The sequence below is a fragment of the Talpa occidentalis genome, unplaced genomic scaffold (genome assembly GCF_014898055.3).
Source record: "Talpa occidentalis isolate TD23 unplaced genomic scaffold, MPIMG_talOcc4v2.1 talOcc4.3, whole genome shotgun sequence".
NCBI lineage: Eukaryota > Metazoa > Chordata > Mammalia > Eulipotyphla > Talpidae > Talpa > Talpa occidentalis.
Window position 1 is genome coordinate 25,026,903 of NW_023603184.1, and position 22,903 is coordinate 25,049,805.

At 52.2% G+C, this 22,903-nt stretch overlaps 1 protein-coding gene across 3 annotated transcripts in view; it reads right to left on the minus strand.

The window, feature by feature from the left end:
- Window positions 1-3,234: 3,234 nt before the first annotated feature.
- Window positions 3,235-22,903, minus strand: part of LMO1 (LIM domain only 1) — a 133,411-nt gene continuing 113,742 nt past the window's right edge. For all 3 annotated transcript variants that reach the window (XM_037522614.1, XM_054699353.1, XM_037522613.1), the window contains 3 exons: window positions 8,107-8,320; window positions 5,270-5,395; window positions 3,235-3,650 (listed from right to left, as the gene is read on the minus strand). In XM_037522614.1, coding sequence (XP_037378511.1) covers window positions 3,545-3,650; window positions 5,270-5,395; window positions 8,107-8,320 — 446 coding nt within the window. In that variant the 3' untranslated portion in view covers window positions 3,235-3,544. The remainder of the gene's footprint in view (window positions 3,651-5,269; window positions 5,396-8,106; window positions 8,321-22,903) is intronic.

Consider the following 22,903-nt stretch of genomic DNA (forward strand, 5'->3'; position numbering starts at 1 on the left):
TCTTCTGGGTTTTAGGTGTATGTGTGTGTGTTTGGGTCATCTGATAATTTTTTCATAGGAAACCAGGCTTGAACAAGCATTGTTACAGACCAACTCATCTTTGTATTAGCCCATCATCATTCATTTTGGGGCATTATAGTTTTAGATTTAACATAAAGTATTGACTGACAGACTGACAGCGTTCTCCCACTGAATTTTTCAGCAACAATGATGCACAGTTGCAGTTACAGAGCATCTTTTCTGAATCTACCCTCACTTGGTGGCAGCATTCCCAGATGGGTGATCCTGTAATTGAGTCAGGCCATGACCATCTCTGACAGCTTTAGAGAACCATTTTCTCCATAGAGAGATGAGATTTCCCATGCAGGAATTTTTTTGTGGATTCTGCCTGTGGCCCCTAAATGTCCCACGCAGAGCAGGCCCAGGGGAAGAAAGGACCCATGTGAAACTTTATGATGGGCCTGCAGCAGTGTCAAGACTGGAATCCAACTTCTTTCCATATGTGACTCCATGGTCCCCCTTCAGGCCAAGGAGTGGTAGCATACTCCTTGGGTCCCAGACCCACTGTTAGGGTATCTCTGACACAAGCCACCAAGGAAAGTAGGAGAGAGGATGGGGTCCCATGGGGGAAGAGAGGACTTGCACATAGCTACACTACAATGTCTGTCTCTATCTGCACCACCTCACGCCCAGACTGAGGGTCCAGTTACTACAGCCTCTTAACAGTGCATGTTTAGTGCTCCCTGGCGCCCCCCGCCCAGTCCCACCTCAGGTGGTACCACAGCCCCAAGGAAACCTGAAAGGCCCATTCATGCCCTATACTGAGCCAAGTGTCCCCATCACCGTGGCTGGGGAGAGGTCAGGCTTCTCCTGGGCCACCCCTAGGGGTAGTCAATACTCTCCAGGTGCATCATCCCAGGCACCCAGTAGTCACGGTAGCCCTGCCTCAGTTGCCCTGCTATAGAGAGCCCTTGATCGCTCTTCTGTTCCTCACACCCCCTTATTGGTTCTTGTGTGGCCTCTTGGAGGAGGCTGTGGACTTTTTGGGTGAAGAGTACCCTACTCAGGGCCTCATGATGTCCAGGTGGTGACCTCAGCTCATGTAGGCACACTTCCCCGTGTAGATCTGAGCCCCGTGTTGCTCTGGGAAACAAATCACCCCCATTTCCTGGATGAGGATGGTGAGACAGCACTCATGGGGCGGCGATCCTGGACTTGGCATGCTCGAGGCCACGTGGCACTGAGGCAGTCCCCTGGCCAGGTCTGGTTTGGGCAGAATGAGTTTGGGATCCTCTTAGAAGGCCAGCTCTTGGGGGCTTTTGAAGCCCGGCTGCTGACTTTAAGTCTATCTCATTGAGAGTGAATTAATTGTTGTGCAACCTAGAGTGGTGAGACAAGTTAATTACATAATTACTGCAAAATGACATGTTATTTCATGGCTGCAATATGGTAACTCTGTTGGAAACAATTGTAATTGCCCAGAAACTGCATTCGAGTGGCTCTGTTATCTCTCGATAACCATGTAATTAACTTGTGTTACGACTTTATCTGCAGCAAACTCTGAAGTTGGGAGTTGGAGCCCTTAGGGTGGGCACAGTCACCCTAGACCTGAGGGACCAGGCAGGGTCTGGCTTTGGGGGAATCTCCCACAATCCAGGAAAATCATTGGCTTTTTTTAGATTGAGTGAGAAAATGCCTCATTAGGGACTCCAGGCCTCAAACTCATTCCTAATCTCACACGGTCACAACCAGACAGTTCCCCGGTTTCACAGTCACCTCAGACTCACATCACAGAGGCCAGTCAATCTGGCTCTTTGCTCCTTTTCACTTCACACATGCAGGTGCAGCTTCTTCACAGTAAGTGGATGCCTCAAAGTTGAGAATTATGCTTGGCCCTAGCGATCCCATCCCACAGATGGGGCCACTGGCCACAAACTGCAACTTGGAGATGAAAACTCATCCCAGGGCCCATAAATGCCCAGTCGTCACCCACCTAACTCAAAGTGGAGGGGCAGCCTGAGGCAGTGGGACATGAGGTCCAGGCAGCCAGGTCCCTGCCCAGCGGCTGACAGAGCTTGAAGCCATGGGCCGCCCCATCCACCCTGGGCTGTGGCCGGCACAGGAACATTTCCTGAGAAAGGAGGAGCAGGGGCCTGCAGGTGTCCATACAGCCTTGGCTCGTCCAGGCTTCAGATGCAAAGAGCCTCTCTTTAATATGGTTCAGTGATACGTTTTCAGCTCCAAGCTGCAGCCACGACCCAGTGGGCAGCCCTGAGGGTGAGCAGCCCAGCTTAGCAGGTGGATAGAAAGTGCGCTGTTTGACTCTCTTCTGCCCTGAGTTGGATGCCTGACAGACTGTCTGTCCTGTCTCTGTCTACTCACCATGTGCTTGTGAGCCCATTTCTCCTGCTGGCCAGGGCATGTATCTGCCTGATTGTATATCCATTAACTTGTCTGTCTCTGACTTAAGCTCATGACCAGTGGTCCTGTGTCCACAGGAGGGAGCTGGCCTGCCCCAGCTTCTCCCTTCTGTGTTCTATCCATTGCTTCCCTTGGCTTTCTCCCTTCTCCTCAAGGGCATGGACTGTATCTGGTCCATAATTCATCCCAGGGTCTGGTGCATGGGGGTAACACAGGATGGATTAAGGATTGCTGACTGAATGAATGAAAGTCTTCAGTCTGCATGGGCTGAGTGACAGTGAAAGAAGATGGTTCTGGCTCACCCAGGAGAGCAGAAAGTTGGGTCCCAGATTGGGACCAGGCTTCTGGGCAGAGACAGCAAATGCTATATGTCACCCTGAAATGAGGAGGGGATTAAGGATGGTACTCGCATGTGAGGGGGTCAGGATTTGGGGTTCTACTGTGGAGGAGACCAGGGCTGGGGCCTGGGGGTGTCAGGGGACCATCCGGGGATCTTGATGGGGGAATATCACACAGAAACTCAAGGAAGGGCAGCTTCATCTTGGTCCTCTTCATCTTGGGGGCCTGATCAGGGCCAGGGCACTTGTTTAGCCAGGAAAGGGGAGGCCGCCACAGTTCCCACCTCTGGGTAGAGATGCTCGGAGTCGTCCCCTTCGCTCCATCTTCTTCCTCCTCAAGCAACTTGAGCCCCCCACCATCCAGCAACAACACACACTGGAGCCCATGCCCTGCTTCATGCACCCCCACCCCGCCTGGTTGGAAGGGAGGCCCCCGCCCCACTTCCAGCAGAGGGAAGGGCCCCAAGTCTGTGTCAGTCATGTGATCAACGCAGAGCAACCTCCCCGGAAACATTCATAAGTTTAATCCACGCCAGTAATAAAATCGCATTACATTTCTCATAAAATAAATGTTCCCATTTATATACAGAAGACAGACTGTACAGGCCCAGCCCGGCCCCAGGAGGGGTCACACACAGACAGGCGCGGCGAGGAAAGGCCGCCCCTCCCATTGAGGACGGAGGAGTTCTGACGCAGCAGGAGAGTGGCTGGCCAGCTGGGCGAGTGGGCGGCGGGCAGACGGACAGATGGACAGATGAGCCTGGAGGCCAGGCGCCAGGCGGGCGTTACTGAACTTGGGATTCAAAGGTGCCATTGAGCTGCCCCTCCTCATAGTCCATCTGACACAAGATCATGTTGTTCTTCAGGAAGAATTTGTCTCCCACACAAAATCTGGAAAATCCAAGCAGGAGAGAGAGGCCATGGAGGGTCCCAGTGGGTAGCGTGGGCTCCAGACAGGACCCAGACTGGTTCCAGAGGTAGACATGGGAGAAGTGAGGTCCTGGGGTGTTTTCTCCTTGAATTTTCCAGAGGGAATCCCCCAAAAGTCCCATAGTAAATCTGGCTGATCACCCTGGGTCAGCCGAGCCCTTGACCAGACCCTGCACCTTAGGGTGAAGGACAGAGAGACAGACAGACAAGCCTGGGCCATGGGCCTTCCATCGTCTGGTCTCCAGTGGAGGAATAGGGTTGGTAGGAAGATTGAGGAATAATTCACCTCAGTCCAAGAGAAGGAAAAGAGAGAGGACAGCGAGACAGAGGACGAAGAGAAGAGAGATGGACAGAGGAGAGACGGGGATGAAGGAAGGATGAAATGGTTGATTTTTCCACCGCACTCTTTCCTTCCCCTCGTGAAGAGGACGGCGCGGTGGCAGGCCTCTTCCTCTAAAGAGAACCTGGGGCTTCCCGGAGCATCTTTCCAGGAGGAGATGACCCATTTTCCATCCTACGCAAAGCCAGATTTGGCCCCGCCTTCCAGTCTTTCTCAAGTGTTAGAGGATTCAGCCCTTTCTCCCCAAAAGTCCCCAGTCAGTTGAGGTCTTCAGAAGGACCCCAGGGTCACAAGCCCAGTCCCAGCAGAGCCCAGTCCCACCACCAGGTGGCACTGCAACTTCACTGAGCCCCCCAAGCAGTGAGTCTGACCCCGGCTCTAGGCTGACCTGGGCCCTGCAGATCTCTCTGGACCTCACCCTCCAGGCACACTGTTGTATGAGCTCTTTCCTGACCTGGGGGCCCCTGAGATAGGTCCTGCCTACGGGTGCTAGGCCTCCACCCAGGAAGGTTCTGGTTTGTTGGATACCTGGGGGTGGACAAAGGATTGGAGCACAGAGTAGACCTCAAAGGGAGGCTGAGCTGGAACCAGAATCACAGGAGTGGGGTGAGCAGTAAATGGCCTTTACCTGAAGGGATCTTGCCCTGCAGGTCTGGGATTCCCTTCTTGCTAGAAGGTACATGCGTGTGCATGCACATACGCAGGGCATAAGGCATACATACAGAACACTGTACACACACATTTCAAATACACATGAACATGCACGCTGGTCATGCTCACACAGCAACACACGCCCGTTGTACATGGATGCTTGGAAGCACATGTGCGTGTGCCTATTGATTCCATCATACATACATGTGGGCGTGACATTTAAAAACACATAATGGTAGTATGGCTGAGCGATCTAACTATGCATACATGCATGACGTTTTCACACTGTGCATGCACAAGAAGCCCCTGCACATCCTTTCCATTCAAGCAGGATGCACCCATGCACACGCACATGCAGTACTGGACTGCACATGCAGTACTGGACTGCACACACAGGGCTAGCCCCAGGGCTGAGTTACACCAAGCACACATTTCCACGGGCATGCTCACGGCCACATGCACACACAGCCGCATAAACACACAGAACCCACTTTGGACTGCACGCCTCTACTGCAATCCAGACCCATCCCAGCAGGCATCAGCTGGGGCCTGGTGTATGTACTAGGTCTACTACCAGTCCAGCACTCACCTCTGGTTGCACAGCTGGCAGGCAAAGCAGTCGAGGTGGTACACATTGTCCCGGGCCCGCATCACCATCTCGAAGGCCGGGATCAGCTTGCTGCAGGCGGCACAGTTTCCTGTGGTGCCAAAGAGCCTGGGAATGGAAGGTGCAGAAGGTTCAGGGGCCAGCCAGAGAGCCAGAGGCGGGCGAACAGGGGAGCTGTCTCCACCCAGGGATCCACATACCCTCACCTCTATGGCCTGAACAAGGAGGGAGGGGCGTGTAGTCAGCCTGGAGCTCAGGCTTCTGAGAATCAGCACATTCATCCAGGGAGGGCGGGGTAGGGGCTTGGGGCTGGGCTGACAGGCTCCCACTGAGGCCCCTCAGGGGCCCACGAGGCTAGACCTTGAGCAGGACTCCAGACTCACTAGCCTGAATTTAGACACAGTTCGCCCATTACAGGCTGTATGTCCTCAGTCAAGTATCTCTGAGCCTCCTTTATTTTAACTATAAAAAGGAACTGAAAAATCTTTCACAGACTTGTGAAAACTTTTGCAAATTCCCCATCACAACTCACTTAGGAGACACCTCTATTGTGTGTTCCATGTGCCAGATGCTATTCGAAGGGTTTTACCAAGATCAACTCATCACGTCCTGATAACAGTCCTCAGAGGGGATCATTTTACTCTTGCCTGTCCCTTTTTCCTTTCCCTGGGTCTGTTTATCCTTCTTTATTTTTTTTTTCTTTTTTAAGATTTATTTATTTATTTATACAAGCACTGGGTACAGTCAGAAGCGCAGGAGGGTGAGAGAATTCACCAGAGCCAGAGCAGGGAGCAGAGCAGGCAGGAGGACCGAAGTACACTGCTGAGGGGAGCAGCGGGCGGCAGGAGAGGTCTGTGCGCCATGTGGGACCCTCCTCTGGTGGCCGGGGAGCAGCCGGGGATCGAACCAGCACTGCAGAGGCCGCGGGCAGCTTCGCAACCCAGCGCTCAACCGCTGCGCCACCGGGGAGGCCCTGTTTATCCTTCTTTAAAATGAGGGTGCGGAATTAGATGGTCTTGTTCAAAGATGTTTCTTAAAGAGGCCTAATACCAAAAGGGAGCTCCAGGCACATCTGGCCTAATGCCTCTGAGTCGGAGACTCCTCCTCTTAGCTTCTGGTTGCAAAACCAGGCGGAGGCCCAGGGCGCTCAGTCCCTCCACATGCAGGCCAGTTCTTGGCTGGATGTTCCAATGGTCTGAGCCAGCCAGGCTCCTCCTCATTTCTTTTCTGCACACTGACAGAGCAAGCCCCATATGCAGCAAGGGAGCTGAGAGGCAAGCAGGAGGCCCCTCTAATCCCTGATTTGTCCAGCTCAAGCTCAGGCGCCTGCAGATGAGCTTGGTTCCATTATTCATCAGCCTGAGCTGCCTGGTGGCTCAGATTAAGGCAGACAAAGGCTGGGCCACAGCATCTGCCTGCAACAGGGGCTTTCTCGCCCAGTCCAATGAGCCATGGCTACAGAGTGGGCTCTGGATAGTTTTCCTCTGAGGTTGAGCAGCTCAAGGAAGCCCCACCCTACCTGGCCCACTGGCCTATCTGGCCACAGGGTCATGCGTTGGCCTCTGCCAGAGCCCAGGAAAATACCTTCAGGCTCTAGTAGCTGGCAGGGCCCAGAATGTGTGGGGGTGCTTTGCTCTGCTGACAAGCCCATCCTGCACCCTGTCCTCCCTCTCTGGGTCCTGTGTCTACCACCTCCCCTTAGTCTGGTTGCCCCCAGGTGATGTCCCAAATCTCTAGACTTAGGGGCCCTTTCCAGGCCACTCCCTTCCCAGGAGCATCCTTCCCTAGCCCCTCTCCCTGGCCTCAGCCACTCTCCTTCACCCCAGCCAGGAGCTCTGACTCACAGATCCCGGCTTACTGCTCCGCTTTAAGAAAACCCCTGCAAAAGGCATAAGCTAAAAGACAAGGAACAGCACATAAATCTTAGGTTCTTCAGGAAAATAGAGGTGCCTCCTCTGATAACCCTATCCCCAACATGCCCAGACGTGAGCAGAGGGAGCCCCACAAAACCCTTGCCCTGCCTGACCTATTAATTAACGCGATGGGCTTCCTCCCCCCAAGGCCGGTCACCACCCAGCAGACTGCGTGCAAGCCAAATGCAGATGCTGGGCTTCAGCCAAGGCCCCTGCTCTGTGGCCTCCTTCCAACCTTGCTGATGTCATGAATGGCCTAAGGGAGGGTTTATTGGGGAGGCAGCCCCAGGGACTGCCATCCAGGCTATGGGGGAGGTAGGCTCGAGCACTGAGGAACACACGGCCAGAGGGTTATTCTTTTCACCACTTCACGGAACAGTAAACTGAGGCTCGGAGGTTAGAAGCCAAAGGCTCAGATCACATTCAACCCAGACCTTGAAGCTCTAGAAGCAGACCTTCTCCCAGGTTCTGGCTACTTGCCAGGCTCCCCAGACACCAGATGCCTAATCCCAGGGCCCTCCTGGAAAGGGGGAGAGGTGGGAAGGGAGACTTCAAGCAGGAAGGGCACAGGAAGTCTGAGTTTCCCCACCTGCTCCTGGAGGCTCCCTAAGTATCCCTTCCCAGACTGCAGGGACAGGGGCAGTCAGAAGTACCTGGCGGAGGCCGGGCAGAGCCAGGTTGGTACTGTCAGGAAGCCTGGCCAGGACCCATGCTGGGCAACAAGTCCAAGGTATTAAAGGCATGATATTAAAGCCCCCTGGCCTCAGGGGCTCTGTGGGCATCTTTGGGCAGGGCAGGGGGTGAACAGACACACAGGCCATGCGCACAGCTGGGTCTAGAGTCCCAGCAGGCTGAGGCTGGACCTTGGAGGAAGGGGCTTTCTGACAGCAGGTGGAGGTGGCCTACCTCAGGTAGTCGCGCCGGCACAGGATGAGGTTGGCCTTGGTGTACAGGGTGGAGCCCACCTCGCCCAGGCGGCAGTCGCAGCAGGCACACTTGAGGCAGTCCTCGTGCCAGTACTTGTCCAGCGCCTTCAGCAGGTAACGGTCCTTGATCTTGCGGTTGCAGCCCGCACAGCCCTTTTGCTTGCCTTTGGGCTGGACGGAGAGCATCGGCACACCTGCAGATGGACAGGAGATAGACAGAAGGATGCCAGTTGGGCCTTGCAGCTCTGGGCCTCGGGGTGTTCCCAGGAGACCCCACTTCCTCCCCAGTAGCCTCCTGGGTGATATTCTTCGCACTGCCTGCCACAGTCTGTTCCCCTGCCCTGTGAAGGACCCTCAAGAGGCTGTAGGCAAACTTGGGGAGCCCAAGTGTGCTCCGCAGCAGGGCATATGTCACCTGGAGACCTGCCCACTCCCCTCCTTGCCCATCCGGTCACACCCTCTGACATGGTCCAGTCCACGGTGGGCCCAAAGGCCTCCTTGTGCAGCCAGCATCCCTGACTCTCTTAGCAGCCTTAAAGCAGAGTCTCATAAGAGGCTTGAGGTCCCCTAGAGCTCCAGGACCCTTCCTCCACCTCAAGACTTTCTCACATTGTGTGTGCATTTGACCATTTGGGCCCAAGAGCCAGGCTTCCAATCTCTCAGTCTATTCATGCAGCGCCAAGGAAGTGTCAAAGGCAGTGTGACACCCCCGTGACAGCCCCAGTGGAAGCCAGCTCTGGAGCCCCTGCAGGTACGGGCAGAAGGTGGTGAGGCCTGGCCAAACTGGGGTGCTCCTCGGCAGTGCTTCCAGCTAGACTCAAACCGCCTGCCCCGACCTGAGGGAGAGGAGGCTCAGAGCTTCAGGAACATTGCTCATCCCTTCAGGATAAGAGTCTCTGAGCCACTGGCCTTCCTTCAGGCCCCTGCAAGCTTCCTGACATGACCAGGTACCTAGTACAAAGGGCACTCAACATGGTGTTCACGCAGGGAGGGACAGGCCTCCTGTCAGGCGGGTGCACTCACATGCACCCATGCGGACAAGGCCCAGTGCAGAGGCGTGTGCACAGCAGCACAGGTTCCTTGTCCCCAGCCTCAGTGACACGGGAGTGACCACAGGGAAGGACAATTGCAGAGATGTTGGGACAGACGTCCTCCATGAGCCTGAGCGTCCATGTGGAACCCTGAGACTCGAGTGTTGGGGAGACCTGGCTTGGAAGGGAATGCAGCGAGTCTCAGAAGCCCCAATCTGAGAGCTCCTCCTGGAGGGGAACCTGGGTTGATAAGAGAGGCCAACTCTGGAAAGTTCACCCCTTTCTTCCTGCTTAACTTTCCAACAAGCCCCTGAAGTCTGTCCTCCTGGCCCCATCCTCTCGAAAGGACCCCTTATGTTCTTGGACTCTGGGTTCAGCTCTCATCCTCTCGCATGACACCCCCCTAGGGCTTCCATCCCCACTGTCCCCAGCCCCGAGTCTCAGCTGCTTGGATACTTGCCTTCCCTTTCTCTCCCTCTTCCTGGGGTCACCCTTCCTCAGGGGAAACCAGCCACCAAGGAGCCTCAGTCTCAGAATGCACAGGTGTCAGGTTAGCGGGTTTCCAGGCAAATGCTCTCATTTTATGGACAGGGCAACTGAGGCCCAGGCAGTCCCAGGGGTCACATCAGTGACCTATCAGGCTGGCCCTGGGTGTGGAGCCTTCCCTCCTGTGTGCTTTCTCAACCTCACTGCCTCTCAGATTTTTCTTAGAGAGGTGGTGACCCTTGGCCAGGGTACCCCTCAAAACCTAAGAGCAGGAGGGCAAGTGAGGGCAAGGAGGAGGTGTCGACTGCAGGGGGCTCTCTCCTTTCTCCCTCCTTAGCCCCACAGGACCCATCTGCAGCTGGGAAATATGCCGCCTAATTTCCCTAATGCAGCTCTAAAGGTTAATTGGTCTGAGAGAGTGGCAGGGCTCACGATGGCTGTTCTCAGTCCTGCCCATGTCTCCTCTGTATGGCCCAGTGTGGTCAGAGACTGCTGAGAAGGCTGCAGAGGCCAGCTGGGGAGCAGGCATCCTGGGAGCTAAGGCCTAGTCTAAGGACCTGGTTTGTGGGGAGGTCCGGGGACTCCCAAGGTAGGGACTATTGTACCAGGGGCCCCTGGAGGAACAGCTAGTCAGCACAGCTATGCATAGAAATACCAACCTGGAAAATCTCAGGCCTGGCCTCTAGCCTAGCACCCCCAAGGCTGATTCCTCATTGCTCACCTGGGCTAGCAGCATGCCCGTTCCCTTCCCAGCTGTCCTGTACTCTCAGTAGTTATCCTTTGCTATCAATGGGGGGATGGGAGGGTGGTGTGTGTGTGTGTGTGTGTGTGTGTAAAATCCATACTTAGGAGATATACCTGGCCTGTTAAGTTACACCTCAAATGAAGGGGGACCCCAGCACGAGAAGCATCTGTTTGCTCCATCTTCCATCTGGCTTGCTCCTGGAACAGGCTGGCCTGCATGTGAACTGCAGCACTGGCCCCAATTCCACCACCAAGGGGACCTGGCACTACAGGGCCCCTGAGGCCATGAGGAATGAGGCTACACTGTCTAGCTCCCTGCCTGTGCCGGGGCTGGACCTGGCACATGCAGGGCTCTATAAGGCTCTGACCCCCGGCTCTAGGGCACTCAACTCTGCTTCCTGGGCCCTGGTGAGCCCACAAGAGCCAAGTATCTGCCAGGGTCTGACGTCCACCGAAACATGAAGCACCATGGCCAGCCTAACTGGAAGGCCCCCGAGCATCTGCAGGACCTTGATCTTTCACTGCCTGGAAAGGCTGAGGTCCAGGTGAAATCTGACTCACCCCTCCCTTCTTTACAGAGCACCCCCACTATGTGTGCTCTCACTGGGCTAGTCCAGGAGGCTTGAAAACCTGTAGGGAGGTACAGGGGCCTTGAGGTGACATCTATGGATTTTTGCTACCCAAACGGAGTGAGATGCTCCCCCGAGGGTCCAGGCTGTCCCTCTCTGCCTTGTCTCCCCAGCCCCCCACTCAGCCTGCTAGTCTGCCCCTGCAGACACCTCTTCTCTCCCTCCCTCCCTTGGCTGGCTCTGGGAGCTGAGCCTCGGGCCATGCACTTTCCATTAAGGAGATAGCATCCCCTTGCTGAAGTCCATTTGGGATCCATTTTAGTGTTATCTAAAAATCAAATCTACATGGTAATCCTTTTAATGTACTCCTGACTTTAGAAAAAAAAACCAGCTTTGCGCTCCTTCAGGAAAGGTTTTAAAGCATTACCCAGTAATTACTACTCACCCATGAAAACAGTGATATTTTACAATAGGTGATGTTTGCACCTACATGCACACACAGGAAGTAGCTCAGATGCACACACAGGACCCAGCAAAATAAACCAGTTTACTAACCCATGTGTTTCCCCACCCAATCTCAGGGTATTGGGGGATGACATTTGAGGGGAAGTAGGCCAAACCCCGAGCCCACCTCTCCCCAGGGCTGGCTGACAGTGGAAGGAGGCAGCCTCTCAGTCTGACTCATCCCACTGCCAGACACTTACCCTCAGCTCTTTAATCTGGGGAAAAGCCAGACAGCCCCGGTGACTGGGAGGGACTGCCAGAGGTCACTCAGCTCTTCCCACATCCTCCCCGCAGCCAGAAGAGAAATCCTCCTCCTCACACAACACCCCAGGGTGACCTGCCAGGTTAGACCCAGTCCTCAGCAATTCCTGCTCACCTATCTGGCCAGGCTGCCCCTAAACACAGCTCATGGAGTGCCCCAAACTGCCAAGCCGGCTAGCTCCTGGTACCACCAATCCCTCCACCTTGGACAGCGGGCTGGACCTGGCTGCAAAGGTCTCCAGTCATCTCCCAAGGTGCTCCTCTAAGGTCATTCCTCCTGCAGAGAATGCCCCACCCAATCCTAGGTCACTCCAGGCTATGCCCTGGGGCTCCCCTGCTAGCAGCCATGGTGGCCACCACTGGCAACGCCACCTGGCATTTGAAGGCCCTCCCATATGCCAGAATGTCCTGCTTGGCACACTGGGTCTTCTCCCTGCAGAATTCTAGAATAATATCTCTTTTCATCCTGAAAATGGATCTTCTTTGCTTCTGCCCCAAGGTCTTCACTCCGTCACTGCCCCAGGAAGAAATGCCTGGGCCAGACCATTCTACACTCCCCTGAAGGTCAGAGTCGCCAATGGGGTTGAAGCTAAGAGCACAGACCTTGGGCCTCCTTAATGGCACAGCACTATGAAGCTATCTACAGCCTCTACAGCACAAGTTCAATCCCTGGCCAGCCAGGGAGCTACCCACATGGCGCAGCAGACCTCTCCTGGCTCGCCTGCTGCTCCCCTCAGCAGTGTATTTTGTCAGTCTGCCTGTTCTGCTCCCCACTCTGTCTATGGTGAATCCTCCCCACACCTGGCCTGTACCCCAGTTCTTGTATGCATAAATAAATAAATTAAAAAAAAAAAAGAGCACAGACCTTGAACTCAGAGAGCCTACTTTCCAGTCTGGGAACTCCAAGTCACTGTGGGACCTGGAGCAAATTCCTTTACCTTCCTGACTTGCATCTGTGAAATGGGGCCATGATAGCTTCTCCAGACAGAGTGTAGTGAGGACAGACTACGGTTATGCCCATGAAGCCACAGCGAGAGTGTGGCACCCAGGAGGCAGAGCACAGCATCTGGGAGTGTTATTAACATGCACCTCAGGATACCTCCTGCTCTGATGTTTGTTTTTCCCTTTAAGTTTTAATCCTGACATAATTTCAAATGTTCAGAAAAGTTGCAAGAATAGAAAGAACTGTATTCCCTTCAACCAGATTCCCTAAATAAAACACCTTAAACCATATTCACTTTATCTTTCCATAGCTATCTACCTACCTGTTTGTAATTTTTTCCTGACTCATTCAAGTGTGGTTTCAGATATGAGCCCTTTCTACCCCTAACCAAGCTGGTGTGTATTTTTTAAAAGCAAGGCCATTCCATCATATAACCACAGTACAAATTCAAAACCAGCAATTATTGCTGACATAATACTATTATCTAGTCTGTAGGCCTCATTCAGATTTCACCAGTTCCCCCAATGATACCTTTTATGGCAAAATAAAAGCATGGATTTGTGCAATGCATTCAGCTGTCAATTTGGTCTACTGAAATCTGGAAGAATTCCTAAGACTGTGTGTTTTTTAAGACACTGGCCTTTTTGCAGAACACAGGCCCATTCTTTTACGGCATATCTTTCGATTTAAGATTGCCTGACACCTCTATATGATTTTACCTGCTTTATGCCTCACTATTCCTGCCTGTAAATGGGTATGAAAGTAGTTAGCCTCTCCTGAAGTGACCGTGACAAGTCAAGTTCATCTATGTGAAGTGCTGAGGACGAACTGCACCTGGCTGGCAGGAGTTGGTTCTGATGAGTGTGACCCTATTCAGCACATGGGTAAGGACCACCTTAGTCACTGCTCCTGCTCAGGTCCCTAAAATAGAGATGGATATTGATTTTGAAGAGGATAAACTGATTGAATGTGCCACAGTGGTTAACGTCACACAGAAACTGGCCGGAATCCAGCATTACCCTAAGGACTGTCTAGCAGTCACTGAAATGTGTGCAGAGGGAGGCCACCCTTCTGTCTGGAGGGCTGTGTCAGTGAACAGTCAAATGGGAAGGGATTGCTTTGGTAGCTCAGGGGGTGACATCTCAGGGAAGTCTCTCTGGCTGCTCTGGGGACAGACTAGGGGACACAGGCAGGGCCAGCCTTGTGGTTTCTTGTAACCTCTCCATGGGCCTTGGTGCCAAAGCAGCACCCACATGGCACAACACAGCTGCCAAGTGCAGTTATGGGGTTCTCCCTCCTCACCATGGGCACCCCTCCCCTCCTCTGGGGCAGGTGGAAGCCTGGGGCTGGGCTTTCCCAGGGCTAACAGCAATTCCCAGGGAGATAACACTGCCTAAACAATCAGCAGTGCTGAGTATAGTGAGGAGAGACTACGGTTATGCCCATGAAGCCACAGCAAGAGTGTGGCACCCAGAGGGGCAGAACACGATTGCCTTAGGAGATCAAGTAGCATGGCTGTTCCCATTTCAACAATGGAAAAACTGAGGCATAAGAAAGGTTATGGCTTTTCATGAGTCACAGTGCGGGGGTTCATACCCAGCCTGTCCTCTGGGCGCAAGCACTGGCCCATCTGCTATGGTGCTGGGCTGTGTGCTGCTAACCTCTGAGGTCTAGCAGACCGACCCAGGTGGGAGACATGGCAGAGACCAGAAGATGCACAAGGTACACAGATGCAGGACACAAGTGCGAAAACACACAGCAGCACAGAAATACTTACATGTGTACACCTAATAGCACCTCGGTCCACGAGTGTGGGGCTGTGTCTTTTGTTCACCCCATGACACTTTTATTTCAGTGCCCAGCACAGAACGAGCAAATAACAGGTTATCAGTAAATAGAACAAAAATACACACCCATGCATCTAGGCACACACATGCATGGTGTTCCTGTGAACACACACCCTTGCACAGATGCACACATATGCAGGAGTAGCCACAGGCATGTTTATACTTTTAGAAAACTGTGTTTCCAAGAAGTAGGTCATAGCTCAAAATCAAGCTCCAGTCTGAGTAAAAGGCCACAAGAGGCCTGGTGCTCTGCCCCCAATACTTCCCCAAGGAAATGGAGGAGTGTGAGCCCCTAGGTTGTGCCCATGAGCCACATGGAACACTGTAAATTACCCAGAAAATCAGCCCCACAACCATCACACACTCTTCAGTTGCTAGGGGAGTGGTGGTGGCAGGGTCAGTGGCCTTTGGGGTCTGGGTCCCTGTCACCAGCTAGGTGCTCAGACCCACCTGGGCTTACACCCGGGCCCAGAAATGCAGAGCAGGATCGCAAGCAGAGCCAGCCAGCCACCCCTCCCCAGCATCAATCCCGTTTAATAAGGAAATTTGAAAGTGTAATCTAATTCTGCAGAATCTCTTTAAATCTCGTTTTCTCAGAAGTAACTTCATTTCACATGGACACATCCAGCCTTGTGAGAAGGCCTCCATTTCACACCAGTTTTATCTCCACAATTTCTCGTCTCACTGCACTCCTATCCCAGGGCCTTGCCATGTGGCAGGCGAGGCCTGAACTAATAGCATTTCCTACTCATTTGGAATCAAAAGCCAACGAGAACAACTGTTGAAACGTGTGGCTACAGTCACCTAGAGCACACTCATTACTGCCCCCTGTGTGCACCCATCTGCAGGGTGTGCTTATTGGGTTAAATGAGGGAGAGAGGCTGACTCTTGGGCCTTCCAACACCCTACTGGGGCAGAGGGAGGGAGATCGGGGCTCAGCTCATGAGGTGGTGGTCAGCTCAATGGAGAGACTGGCACCTTTGACTTAGAGATGCAGGTAGTATAGATACCAAGGCTAGGGAGTCCTCCAGAGACAGCCCCAACTCAAATTCTGGCATTTATTCACTTGCTGAATGGGGATAGTCTAAAGAATTATTTTTAAGGTTAAATTAGGTAATGGATATGAAGTACTAATAACAATGTTTAATCCATTAAACTAAAAAAGTCAGCGAAGAAAATAGAAAAGATCTTATGACCCAAACAATTCTATTCCTAGGTGTTTGCCCAACAGAAATGAGAGCTTACATCCACCAAAGGAGATGTACAAGGATATCCATAGACATTTCTTCAAAACAGTCCCATACTGAAAATAACACAAATGTTCATCAACAGTAAAATGAATAATAAATTATAGTATATTCACACAATGGAATAATATATAGCAACGAAAAAGAACAAACTCACTGAAATACACAACATGGATGAATCACACAGCATAATGTTGAGTGAAAGAAGCCAAACACAAAAAGGTACATAGTGTATAATTCTACTTACATGTAATTCTCAAATAGGTAAAACTGATCTATGGTGATATCAGAATAATGGGTATATTGTCAACTGGCAGCAAGCACGAGGAAACCTCTGAAGTCCTGGAAATGCCCTATATTGACTTGGGTGGTGTTTGAATGGATACTTACACATGTAAAAATTCATTGGACTGAATATTTGAGACTTACACATTTTACTACATATATCTCATACCTAAAATTTTAAAAAGAACTAAGATGGACATCTCTCAGCGAAGACTTTGACTCTGCATACAACCTAAAATTTATCTACACTCACCTCAGCTGTTACCTCAGTGAATCCTCATATTAACGCTGAGATACTAAATGATTCCCCATGTAACAGATGAGGAAAGCGAGGCCCAGAGAGGTTCAAGCCCTTAACCAAGGGCATAAGGTGCAGGTGGCAGGGCAAAGGACTGGAGTCCCAGCCCATCAGACCCAGGAGTTCAGGCTCTTACCCAGCATGTGGCCATGACCTCTTGTGCAGCCTGGGTGAGGAAGGCTCACTGGGCAGCACTGGGTTCCCCTGTGCAGCTGGATGCAAGATGATGTCATAGGGTGAGGAGGGGGCTCAGACCAGGAAAGGTCCACCCGGGCTGGGCACTGTGCCCATGCTCTGGAGGGTCATGGGCTGTTTCCACTCACCTACTGGTGCTTCAGAAACCATGGCTGATATGGGTCCTCAAAAGGGCTTCTGGGTGGGGCCAATAGGGGATTTGGACCAGAAACAAGGACAAAGAAGGTGCAAGGGCTGAGCAGAGGGGAAGAGGGTCTTTTTAAGGCAGAGCTAAGGAGCTTGCATTGCAGCCCTGGGAAGAGAGGGACAAAGAAGCCTTGAGACGGCACATGTCCTTGAGGGAGCACCAAGTTGTGAGGATAAAACGGGTGCTCCAGACATAGAGTCACAATAGTGGTGGGTGCTTGTGTGTGAATGAGGGGGTGAGGGAGTAGGTCCTGGGGAAGAGCTCCTGTGGAGGGGCCTGTCTGGGGTGAGAAAGCTAAAGGGGAGATCCAGCAATGACTGCCTTCTCTAAAACGTGCCAAGTTCTTCCTGGTCTCCACAATCTACCACAGTAGGGAAGGCCAAAGTAAAGCCTTGTCCAGTTGTGTCCCCAAACACCACCATAGTCATGTTCAACCACATGAAAGCACCCCTTTTTGAAGGCCTACGATGTGCCAGATGCTTTACACATATTAGCTCTCATCACCACCACCACCCTGAGGTCAGGGAAATCACACAACCTGCCCAACAGTGAGCCCATTAAGTGGCCACATGCAGCTTCAGAGCCAGATGGCTGGCCACCAAGTGCCACCGCGTCCTGCTCTCCCCTGTGGCCAGAGGTGGCACCACATCAACATTTTTCCTAAGCAAGGGGGAAAGTGAACTTTTGCCTGGACCCAACATGGACTTTGCCAAAAGAAGACCCTCAGGAACCCCGTGCAAGGATATAGCCAAGCAAGACTGGGCCCTGGTCCCCAGTGCTGTTTCCCAGAAGGAATTCTTGCTGTGTGCTTGGGTGGAGGCAGTGCCCTCAGGTCGGGTACGCCCTAACGCATAAACCTGCAGTGACCTTTAAGCATTTGCAGATGAAGGGGCTGAGGAGTTTCCTCACACAGCTCAAGGGGCCTTGCTGTTGAGGGAAGCCAAGGCCAGCATAGCTCAGTGTCAGGCAAGAGCTTTAGGGGACCCTGCTGAGAACATGTATTGGTGAGCAGGATGGTTCTGCATTGAGAGACACTGGAACAGGCGCAAACGGAATCTGTTGTCACAGCCACGTATCATCTTCTGTGGTGCTTCAGGGAGAGGCACTTAGAAACATCAGAGGTTGCATGTGCCCTTTGGTGTTTGTCACGGGGACTAATGTTGAAGTTAATGCACAGTTAGCGGCAGTGTGTAGGCCTTCTCCCCCAATTCTGTGCTTATCTCTATAAAGTTCCAGACCTATCTTAAAACTTTTAGCCCCAAACAGGACTCTAGATCCCTTTCCCAAACCTGGCCCTGTACGGTTACACCCAGGCGCTAACAGCCATCATCAACCAGGTGCTCAGGCCAGAAAATGAGTCCTCTTCATCCTTACCCCTTCTCTCTGCTAATTCCTGCTCCCCAGCCCACCTGCTTCTCTCCACTTCCAGAGCCACCATCCTCTTGCACCCCACAATCAGCACAAACACCCACCAGCTTCTGTGGCCAGTACCTAAGATCCACTCTTCACACTACAGCTGGAAAAATCTTTCAGAATGAAGTAGTCAGATCACTGCTCAGCTGGAAAGCTTTCCATACCTTCCAATGGGCTGAGAAAAACACCCCCTCTCTTCATCAAACGTATCCTCACGTGGTCCCGGCCCCTCCCAGATGGTGCCCTGGCCACACTCCAGGTCTCCCTCCTGCCTCAGGGACTTTGCACACGTCCCTGCTTCTCAGAACACCCTCCCCTGCCTCCTCGTGTGACAGGCACCTTCTCATCTTGGGTTTCAGCGTAAATGCCATCTGAGAGAAGACTTCCTTGACCTCTTAATTTCCTTATTTAAGTGATTTCCCAGTCATTTCCCTCTGAACTTTTGTCACAATTTGTAATTTTTACTTTTCTGGTTTTACTTAAGAAAAATAATTGCTCTCTCTTATAAGAATATAAGGCTCATGAAGGCCTCCAGGGGTGGGGGTATTATCTGCTCACTATTGTGTCCCTAGCACTGAGCCCCATAGTAGTCACTTTTCAACCATCAGTTCAGTTCATGAGTGAGGAGACTGAGTAGAATCTGTCCAGATATTAGTGGCAACAATCTGCTGGCCAGAGTGGGCTGATGCAGACGGGCAGTCTCCCCAGAGATGGAAGCTTTAATCGAACCTGCTGCCCCTGTGCCACACACTCCTAGGTACCTGTAGCTGTGTGACATGACAAAACAGGGCAAATCACATGGTGGTGGTGCCTCGGGTCCTAGGCCACCATCTAGATTTTTGAGCGGTTCAGTCAAGGCTCCAGGTGAGAAATGACAGCTCTTGTGCAAATATAAAACTGTTACCCCTTAGAGAGACAGCAATCCTGTCCTTCAGACCCAGCAGACCCACAAGTAATGAAGCCCCCTGCATGTTCCCCTGTGTGTAAATACTCCATCCTAACCCTCAGGGAGTCTGGGGGAGCAGCCCCACAGCTCAGGTACCTGCATAACCCCAGTAGCCCAGTCTTGCCATTTGCAGCTGTGTCCAAGGCACCCCTCCGTGTCCCTGCACAGACCCAGCCTCCCAGCTCCCCATCTGAGGGTCCTCTTTGACTTACAGACATGGCTACTCCTTCCTCCCATCTGTCCCGGACCTCACTGGGGACCAGTGGGAGGATGAAGTCCCTGAAGTTTTTTACAGAAAAACTCCAAGCCCAGGCCTTTATCTGTAGCCTCCTTCAAGCCCCATTCCACCCTGGGCTGCAGGGCCCACACAACTGAGAAACCAGCAGGGAAGCATCTGGAAGCTGCATTCCCCAGACAGCATCTCGGCAGCTCCCTGGGCATTCTCAAAGCCCGCGTCACCCATCTAATGAAACAGGGCTCCCAAGGGGCCTGCAATCTCCACAGAGGAGGAGGAGGGCACAGACTCTCAGACGAGTCTCAATTTCACAGCATCAGGGACGTGAGCACCAACGCGCTGAACCAGAAAACGAGAGTCTGGCAGGAGCTGCAGACACACCGTGAGCGCCAGGGGATCGGAGATTAGGGCTCTTCAAAATCAATTCAAACTTTTAAATGTGTTCTCCAGATGCAAGGAGGGGACCCTCCAGGCAGGCGCGGCCTAGCCAGCTGCTGGGTCTTGCTTCCTTCTTGAAGCAGCCCGAGCCCATCTGCTAGCCATGGTGAGATGAGAGAAGAGAGGGCAAGGGGCCTAGGAGAGACTCCAGCACCCTGGCCCCGGAGCTGCAGGGACAGAGTCCCTGGGCTCTTGCTGATAGAGGCAGCTTGGTGCCTGCTGAGGTGCTGTTTTGCGGCTTCTTGTCCAGGCCATGGCGGCTGCTCCAGCCCTCCTTTAGGCAGACCTGGACCAGATCCCCTCTCACCCCTGGGTGAGGAAACTCCACTGGATGAAGCCTGTTTCAAATATGAAATTTTGGAGTCAAACAGACAAGAATTTGTATCCTAGACCAGTCATGAGTTCCCGGGGCGAAGATCACTGGTTTAAAAGTGTACTTCCCTTCCAGAAACCTGCTGGGACAAAGCCTGCTGTGAGTGTCCTGGGGTGCAGGCGCTGTGAAACGAGTGATCTGAAGTCCCCCAGTGCAAAGGGGAAGACGGTCGCACGCTGGGGTGAGTCAGCAGGGCAGCCCGGCTGCTGGGAGAGCTGGTGTGGTCACAGGCTACATTACCCAAGGCCTGGCTTCTGCAGCCATGCAGCTGACAATCGTGCTCTCTGTCACCTGTCAGAGCGCAAGTGGAGCACTAAGCAATGTTCTGGGCCTAGCATCGTGAAAAGGACAGAGGTACACAGGGCAGCATGCCTCCTCAGGGGCATGAGCAGAACAGACTAGTCAGCTAAGCTGGAGGAAACCCCAGAGCTCAAACTAGGAGGGCCTTGGAAGGCTTGGGCCAGCAGGGCATTCTCCTGGCAGCTCCAGGTATGATGCCCCCGCTCCTGCCTTCGTCCCTGTTCAGACACATTTGTTCCTCCAAGCATATGATCAGCCCACCGCCGATGGCTTCCCCGTCTCTGGGTGGGGAAGTTAGTCCATGACAAGTCTCTCTAACCTCGATTTACACCACAGCCCAACCCCAAAGATGACCTCCCAACGCTAAGCCACACTCCTAAGACATAAACACAGGCGACTAAAAACCACTTTTCAGCTAAGAGGTAACAGAAGGGGTAGCCGAGGCCTTGAGCCCCACAAAAACCTCACAGGAATCCCCTTCCAGAATGAGGAGCACTGGGGGTGGGCGGGGATTACCAGACCACATATGAGTGAGGAGACAGGGACTCCCCAACCCCTCCCACGCCCCAGCTTGGGAGTCGGTTGCCGGCTCTGCAAGGAAATTACAACATGGGCCTGGGTAATGCTCCTTTTAGTTACAGCATAAACTGCAGCAATAAAGCGTACCTGGGGAATGTTTAGAGAAAGCACTAATGATTTCTTCCCCAGTGGTTAATAAATTCACTTCCAGATCAATTTGTTCGCGATAGAGCCCGGCGAGCGGAACCCGCGCGGCGGGTACAGCCGAGCGTGTCTTTTTCAGTATAAATGATTTATTACGATGATTAGCAGCACATAAACAATTTAAAATACAACGCTAATTAGTTTGGGGAAGAAAGGAGGGGAAAAGCCACCCTGCCTCTCTCCCCATTATGTTCTACTTCCCTAAGTGTGTACTTTTTAATTAAATCCAAATGTCACAATAAATTCAAAGTGTTTTATTACCACTCGGGCTAACTAAAGCAGTCTTGCAGCTCCCACCCCTCCCAGGAATCTGCAGATTGGTCTGGGGGTGAGAGCTGGGGGCACCAGCAGGGTCTGTCCACCAACTCTTCTAGACTGGTGAACTTTCATGAGAGCCCTGAAAACTCCTGATTTCTGGTGCCCCAGGCTGCAGAATGCTGAGACCGCCCTGGAGTGTCACTTTCCCGGGCAGCCCTAGGGCTAGCTCCTCTTAACTCAGACCGTGCCCAGCAGGAAGCCACCCACGTCTCCTCAGTGGCCCTACAGCAGTCTGCGCCCTCTTCAAGCCCTCCTTGTGTACTCTATAACCACTGTCTAACACCTTCTACATGGCTGGCATTAGGCTTGGTACTTCCTACACAACACCTGACCTAGCTCTTATTCTAGGGTTAGGAGTAGTCATTATGGTTTCAATTTTATAGATGGGGAAATTGAGGCTCAGAGAGGTGGAATAACTTATCCAAAGTCATACAGCTAAAAAGTGGACTTTTGGAGAGTCCTTATTCCTATAGCACTGTTCTACCTCAGAGCCACCTCTGGCCATGTCTGAGCCCTGATTCTGAGCACCAAGAATGGGGCATAGAACGTGGTGGCTGCTTAGGCCGAGCTGTCTTGTGTATAGAACTCCACGTTGTCCAGAGACACATTTGGGACAGGCATTCAGGGAGAGACCTAGCCTCTGATAAATCTGGGTTCAAGTTCAGGCTCTGTCATTGTCCTGAAATGTAAACTCAGTCTTTAGTTTCTCTGAGTTTCAGCTTCCCTGCCAGCAAAAATGTGGAGTAATAACACCCAAGTTAGCAACATGCTGTGCAATCCTCAAGGAGTTATGGGAATAGTAATTATTACTACAAGCCCTTGAGATGAGCAGGGACCTGTTCATTGGAAAAACTGAAGCCAGCAGGGAAAGGTCTTATCCAATGTTCTACCAAAACTTAGCAAAGACCGGGAAAGCCCAGCAAAAACCAGGCTGCAGGCAGCCTCCCTTCCAGAAGCTCAGCTAGCCATGGATGTTTTTTCTCCTAAACATTCTTGCACTATTTATTTGAAATAGAAAACATAGAGTTACCACATGACCCAGCAATTCCACTCCTATATATATATATATGGAAAAGAAAACAGATGTCCACAAAAACTTGTTTATGAATGGTCACACCGCCATTATTCACAATAACTAAAAAGTAGAGATCATCCAAATGTCCATCCACTGAGGAATGGAGAAATAAAATGTGGCATCACCTACAATGGAATATTATTTGGCCAGAAAAAGGATTCAAGTTTTGATACCTGCTACAACATGGATAAAAACATTACGCTGGGTAAGAAGCCAGCCATAAAGACCACACATCATGTTATTCCATTTGTGTGAGAATAGGAAACTCCATAGAGACAGAAAGTAGATTAATGGTTACCAGGGAGGGGGGAGTAAGGAGTGACTGCTAATGGCCATGGAGCTCTTTTTCGGGTGATGAA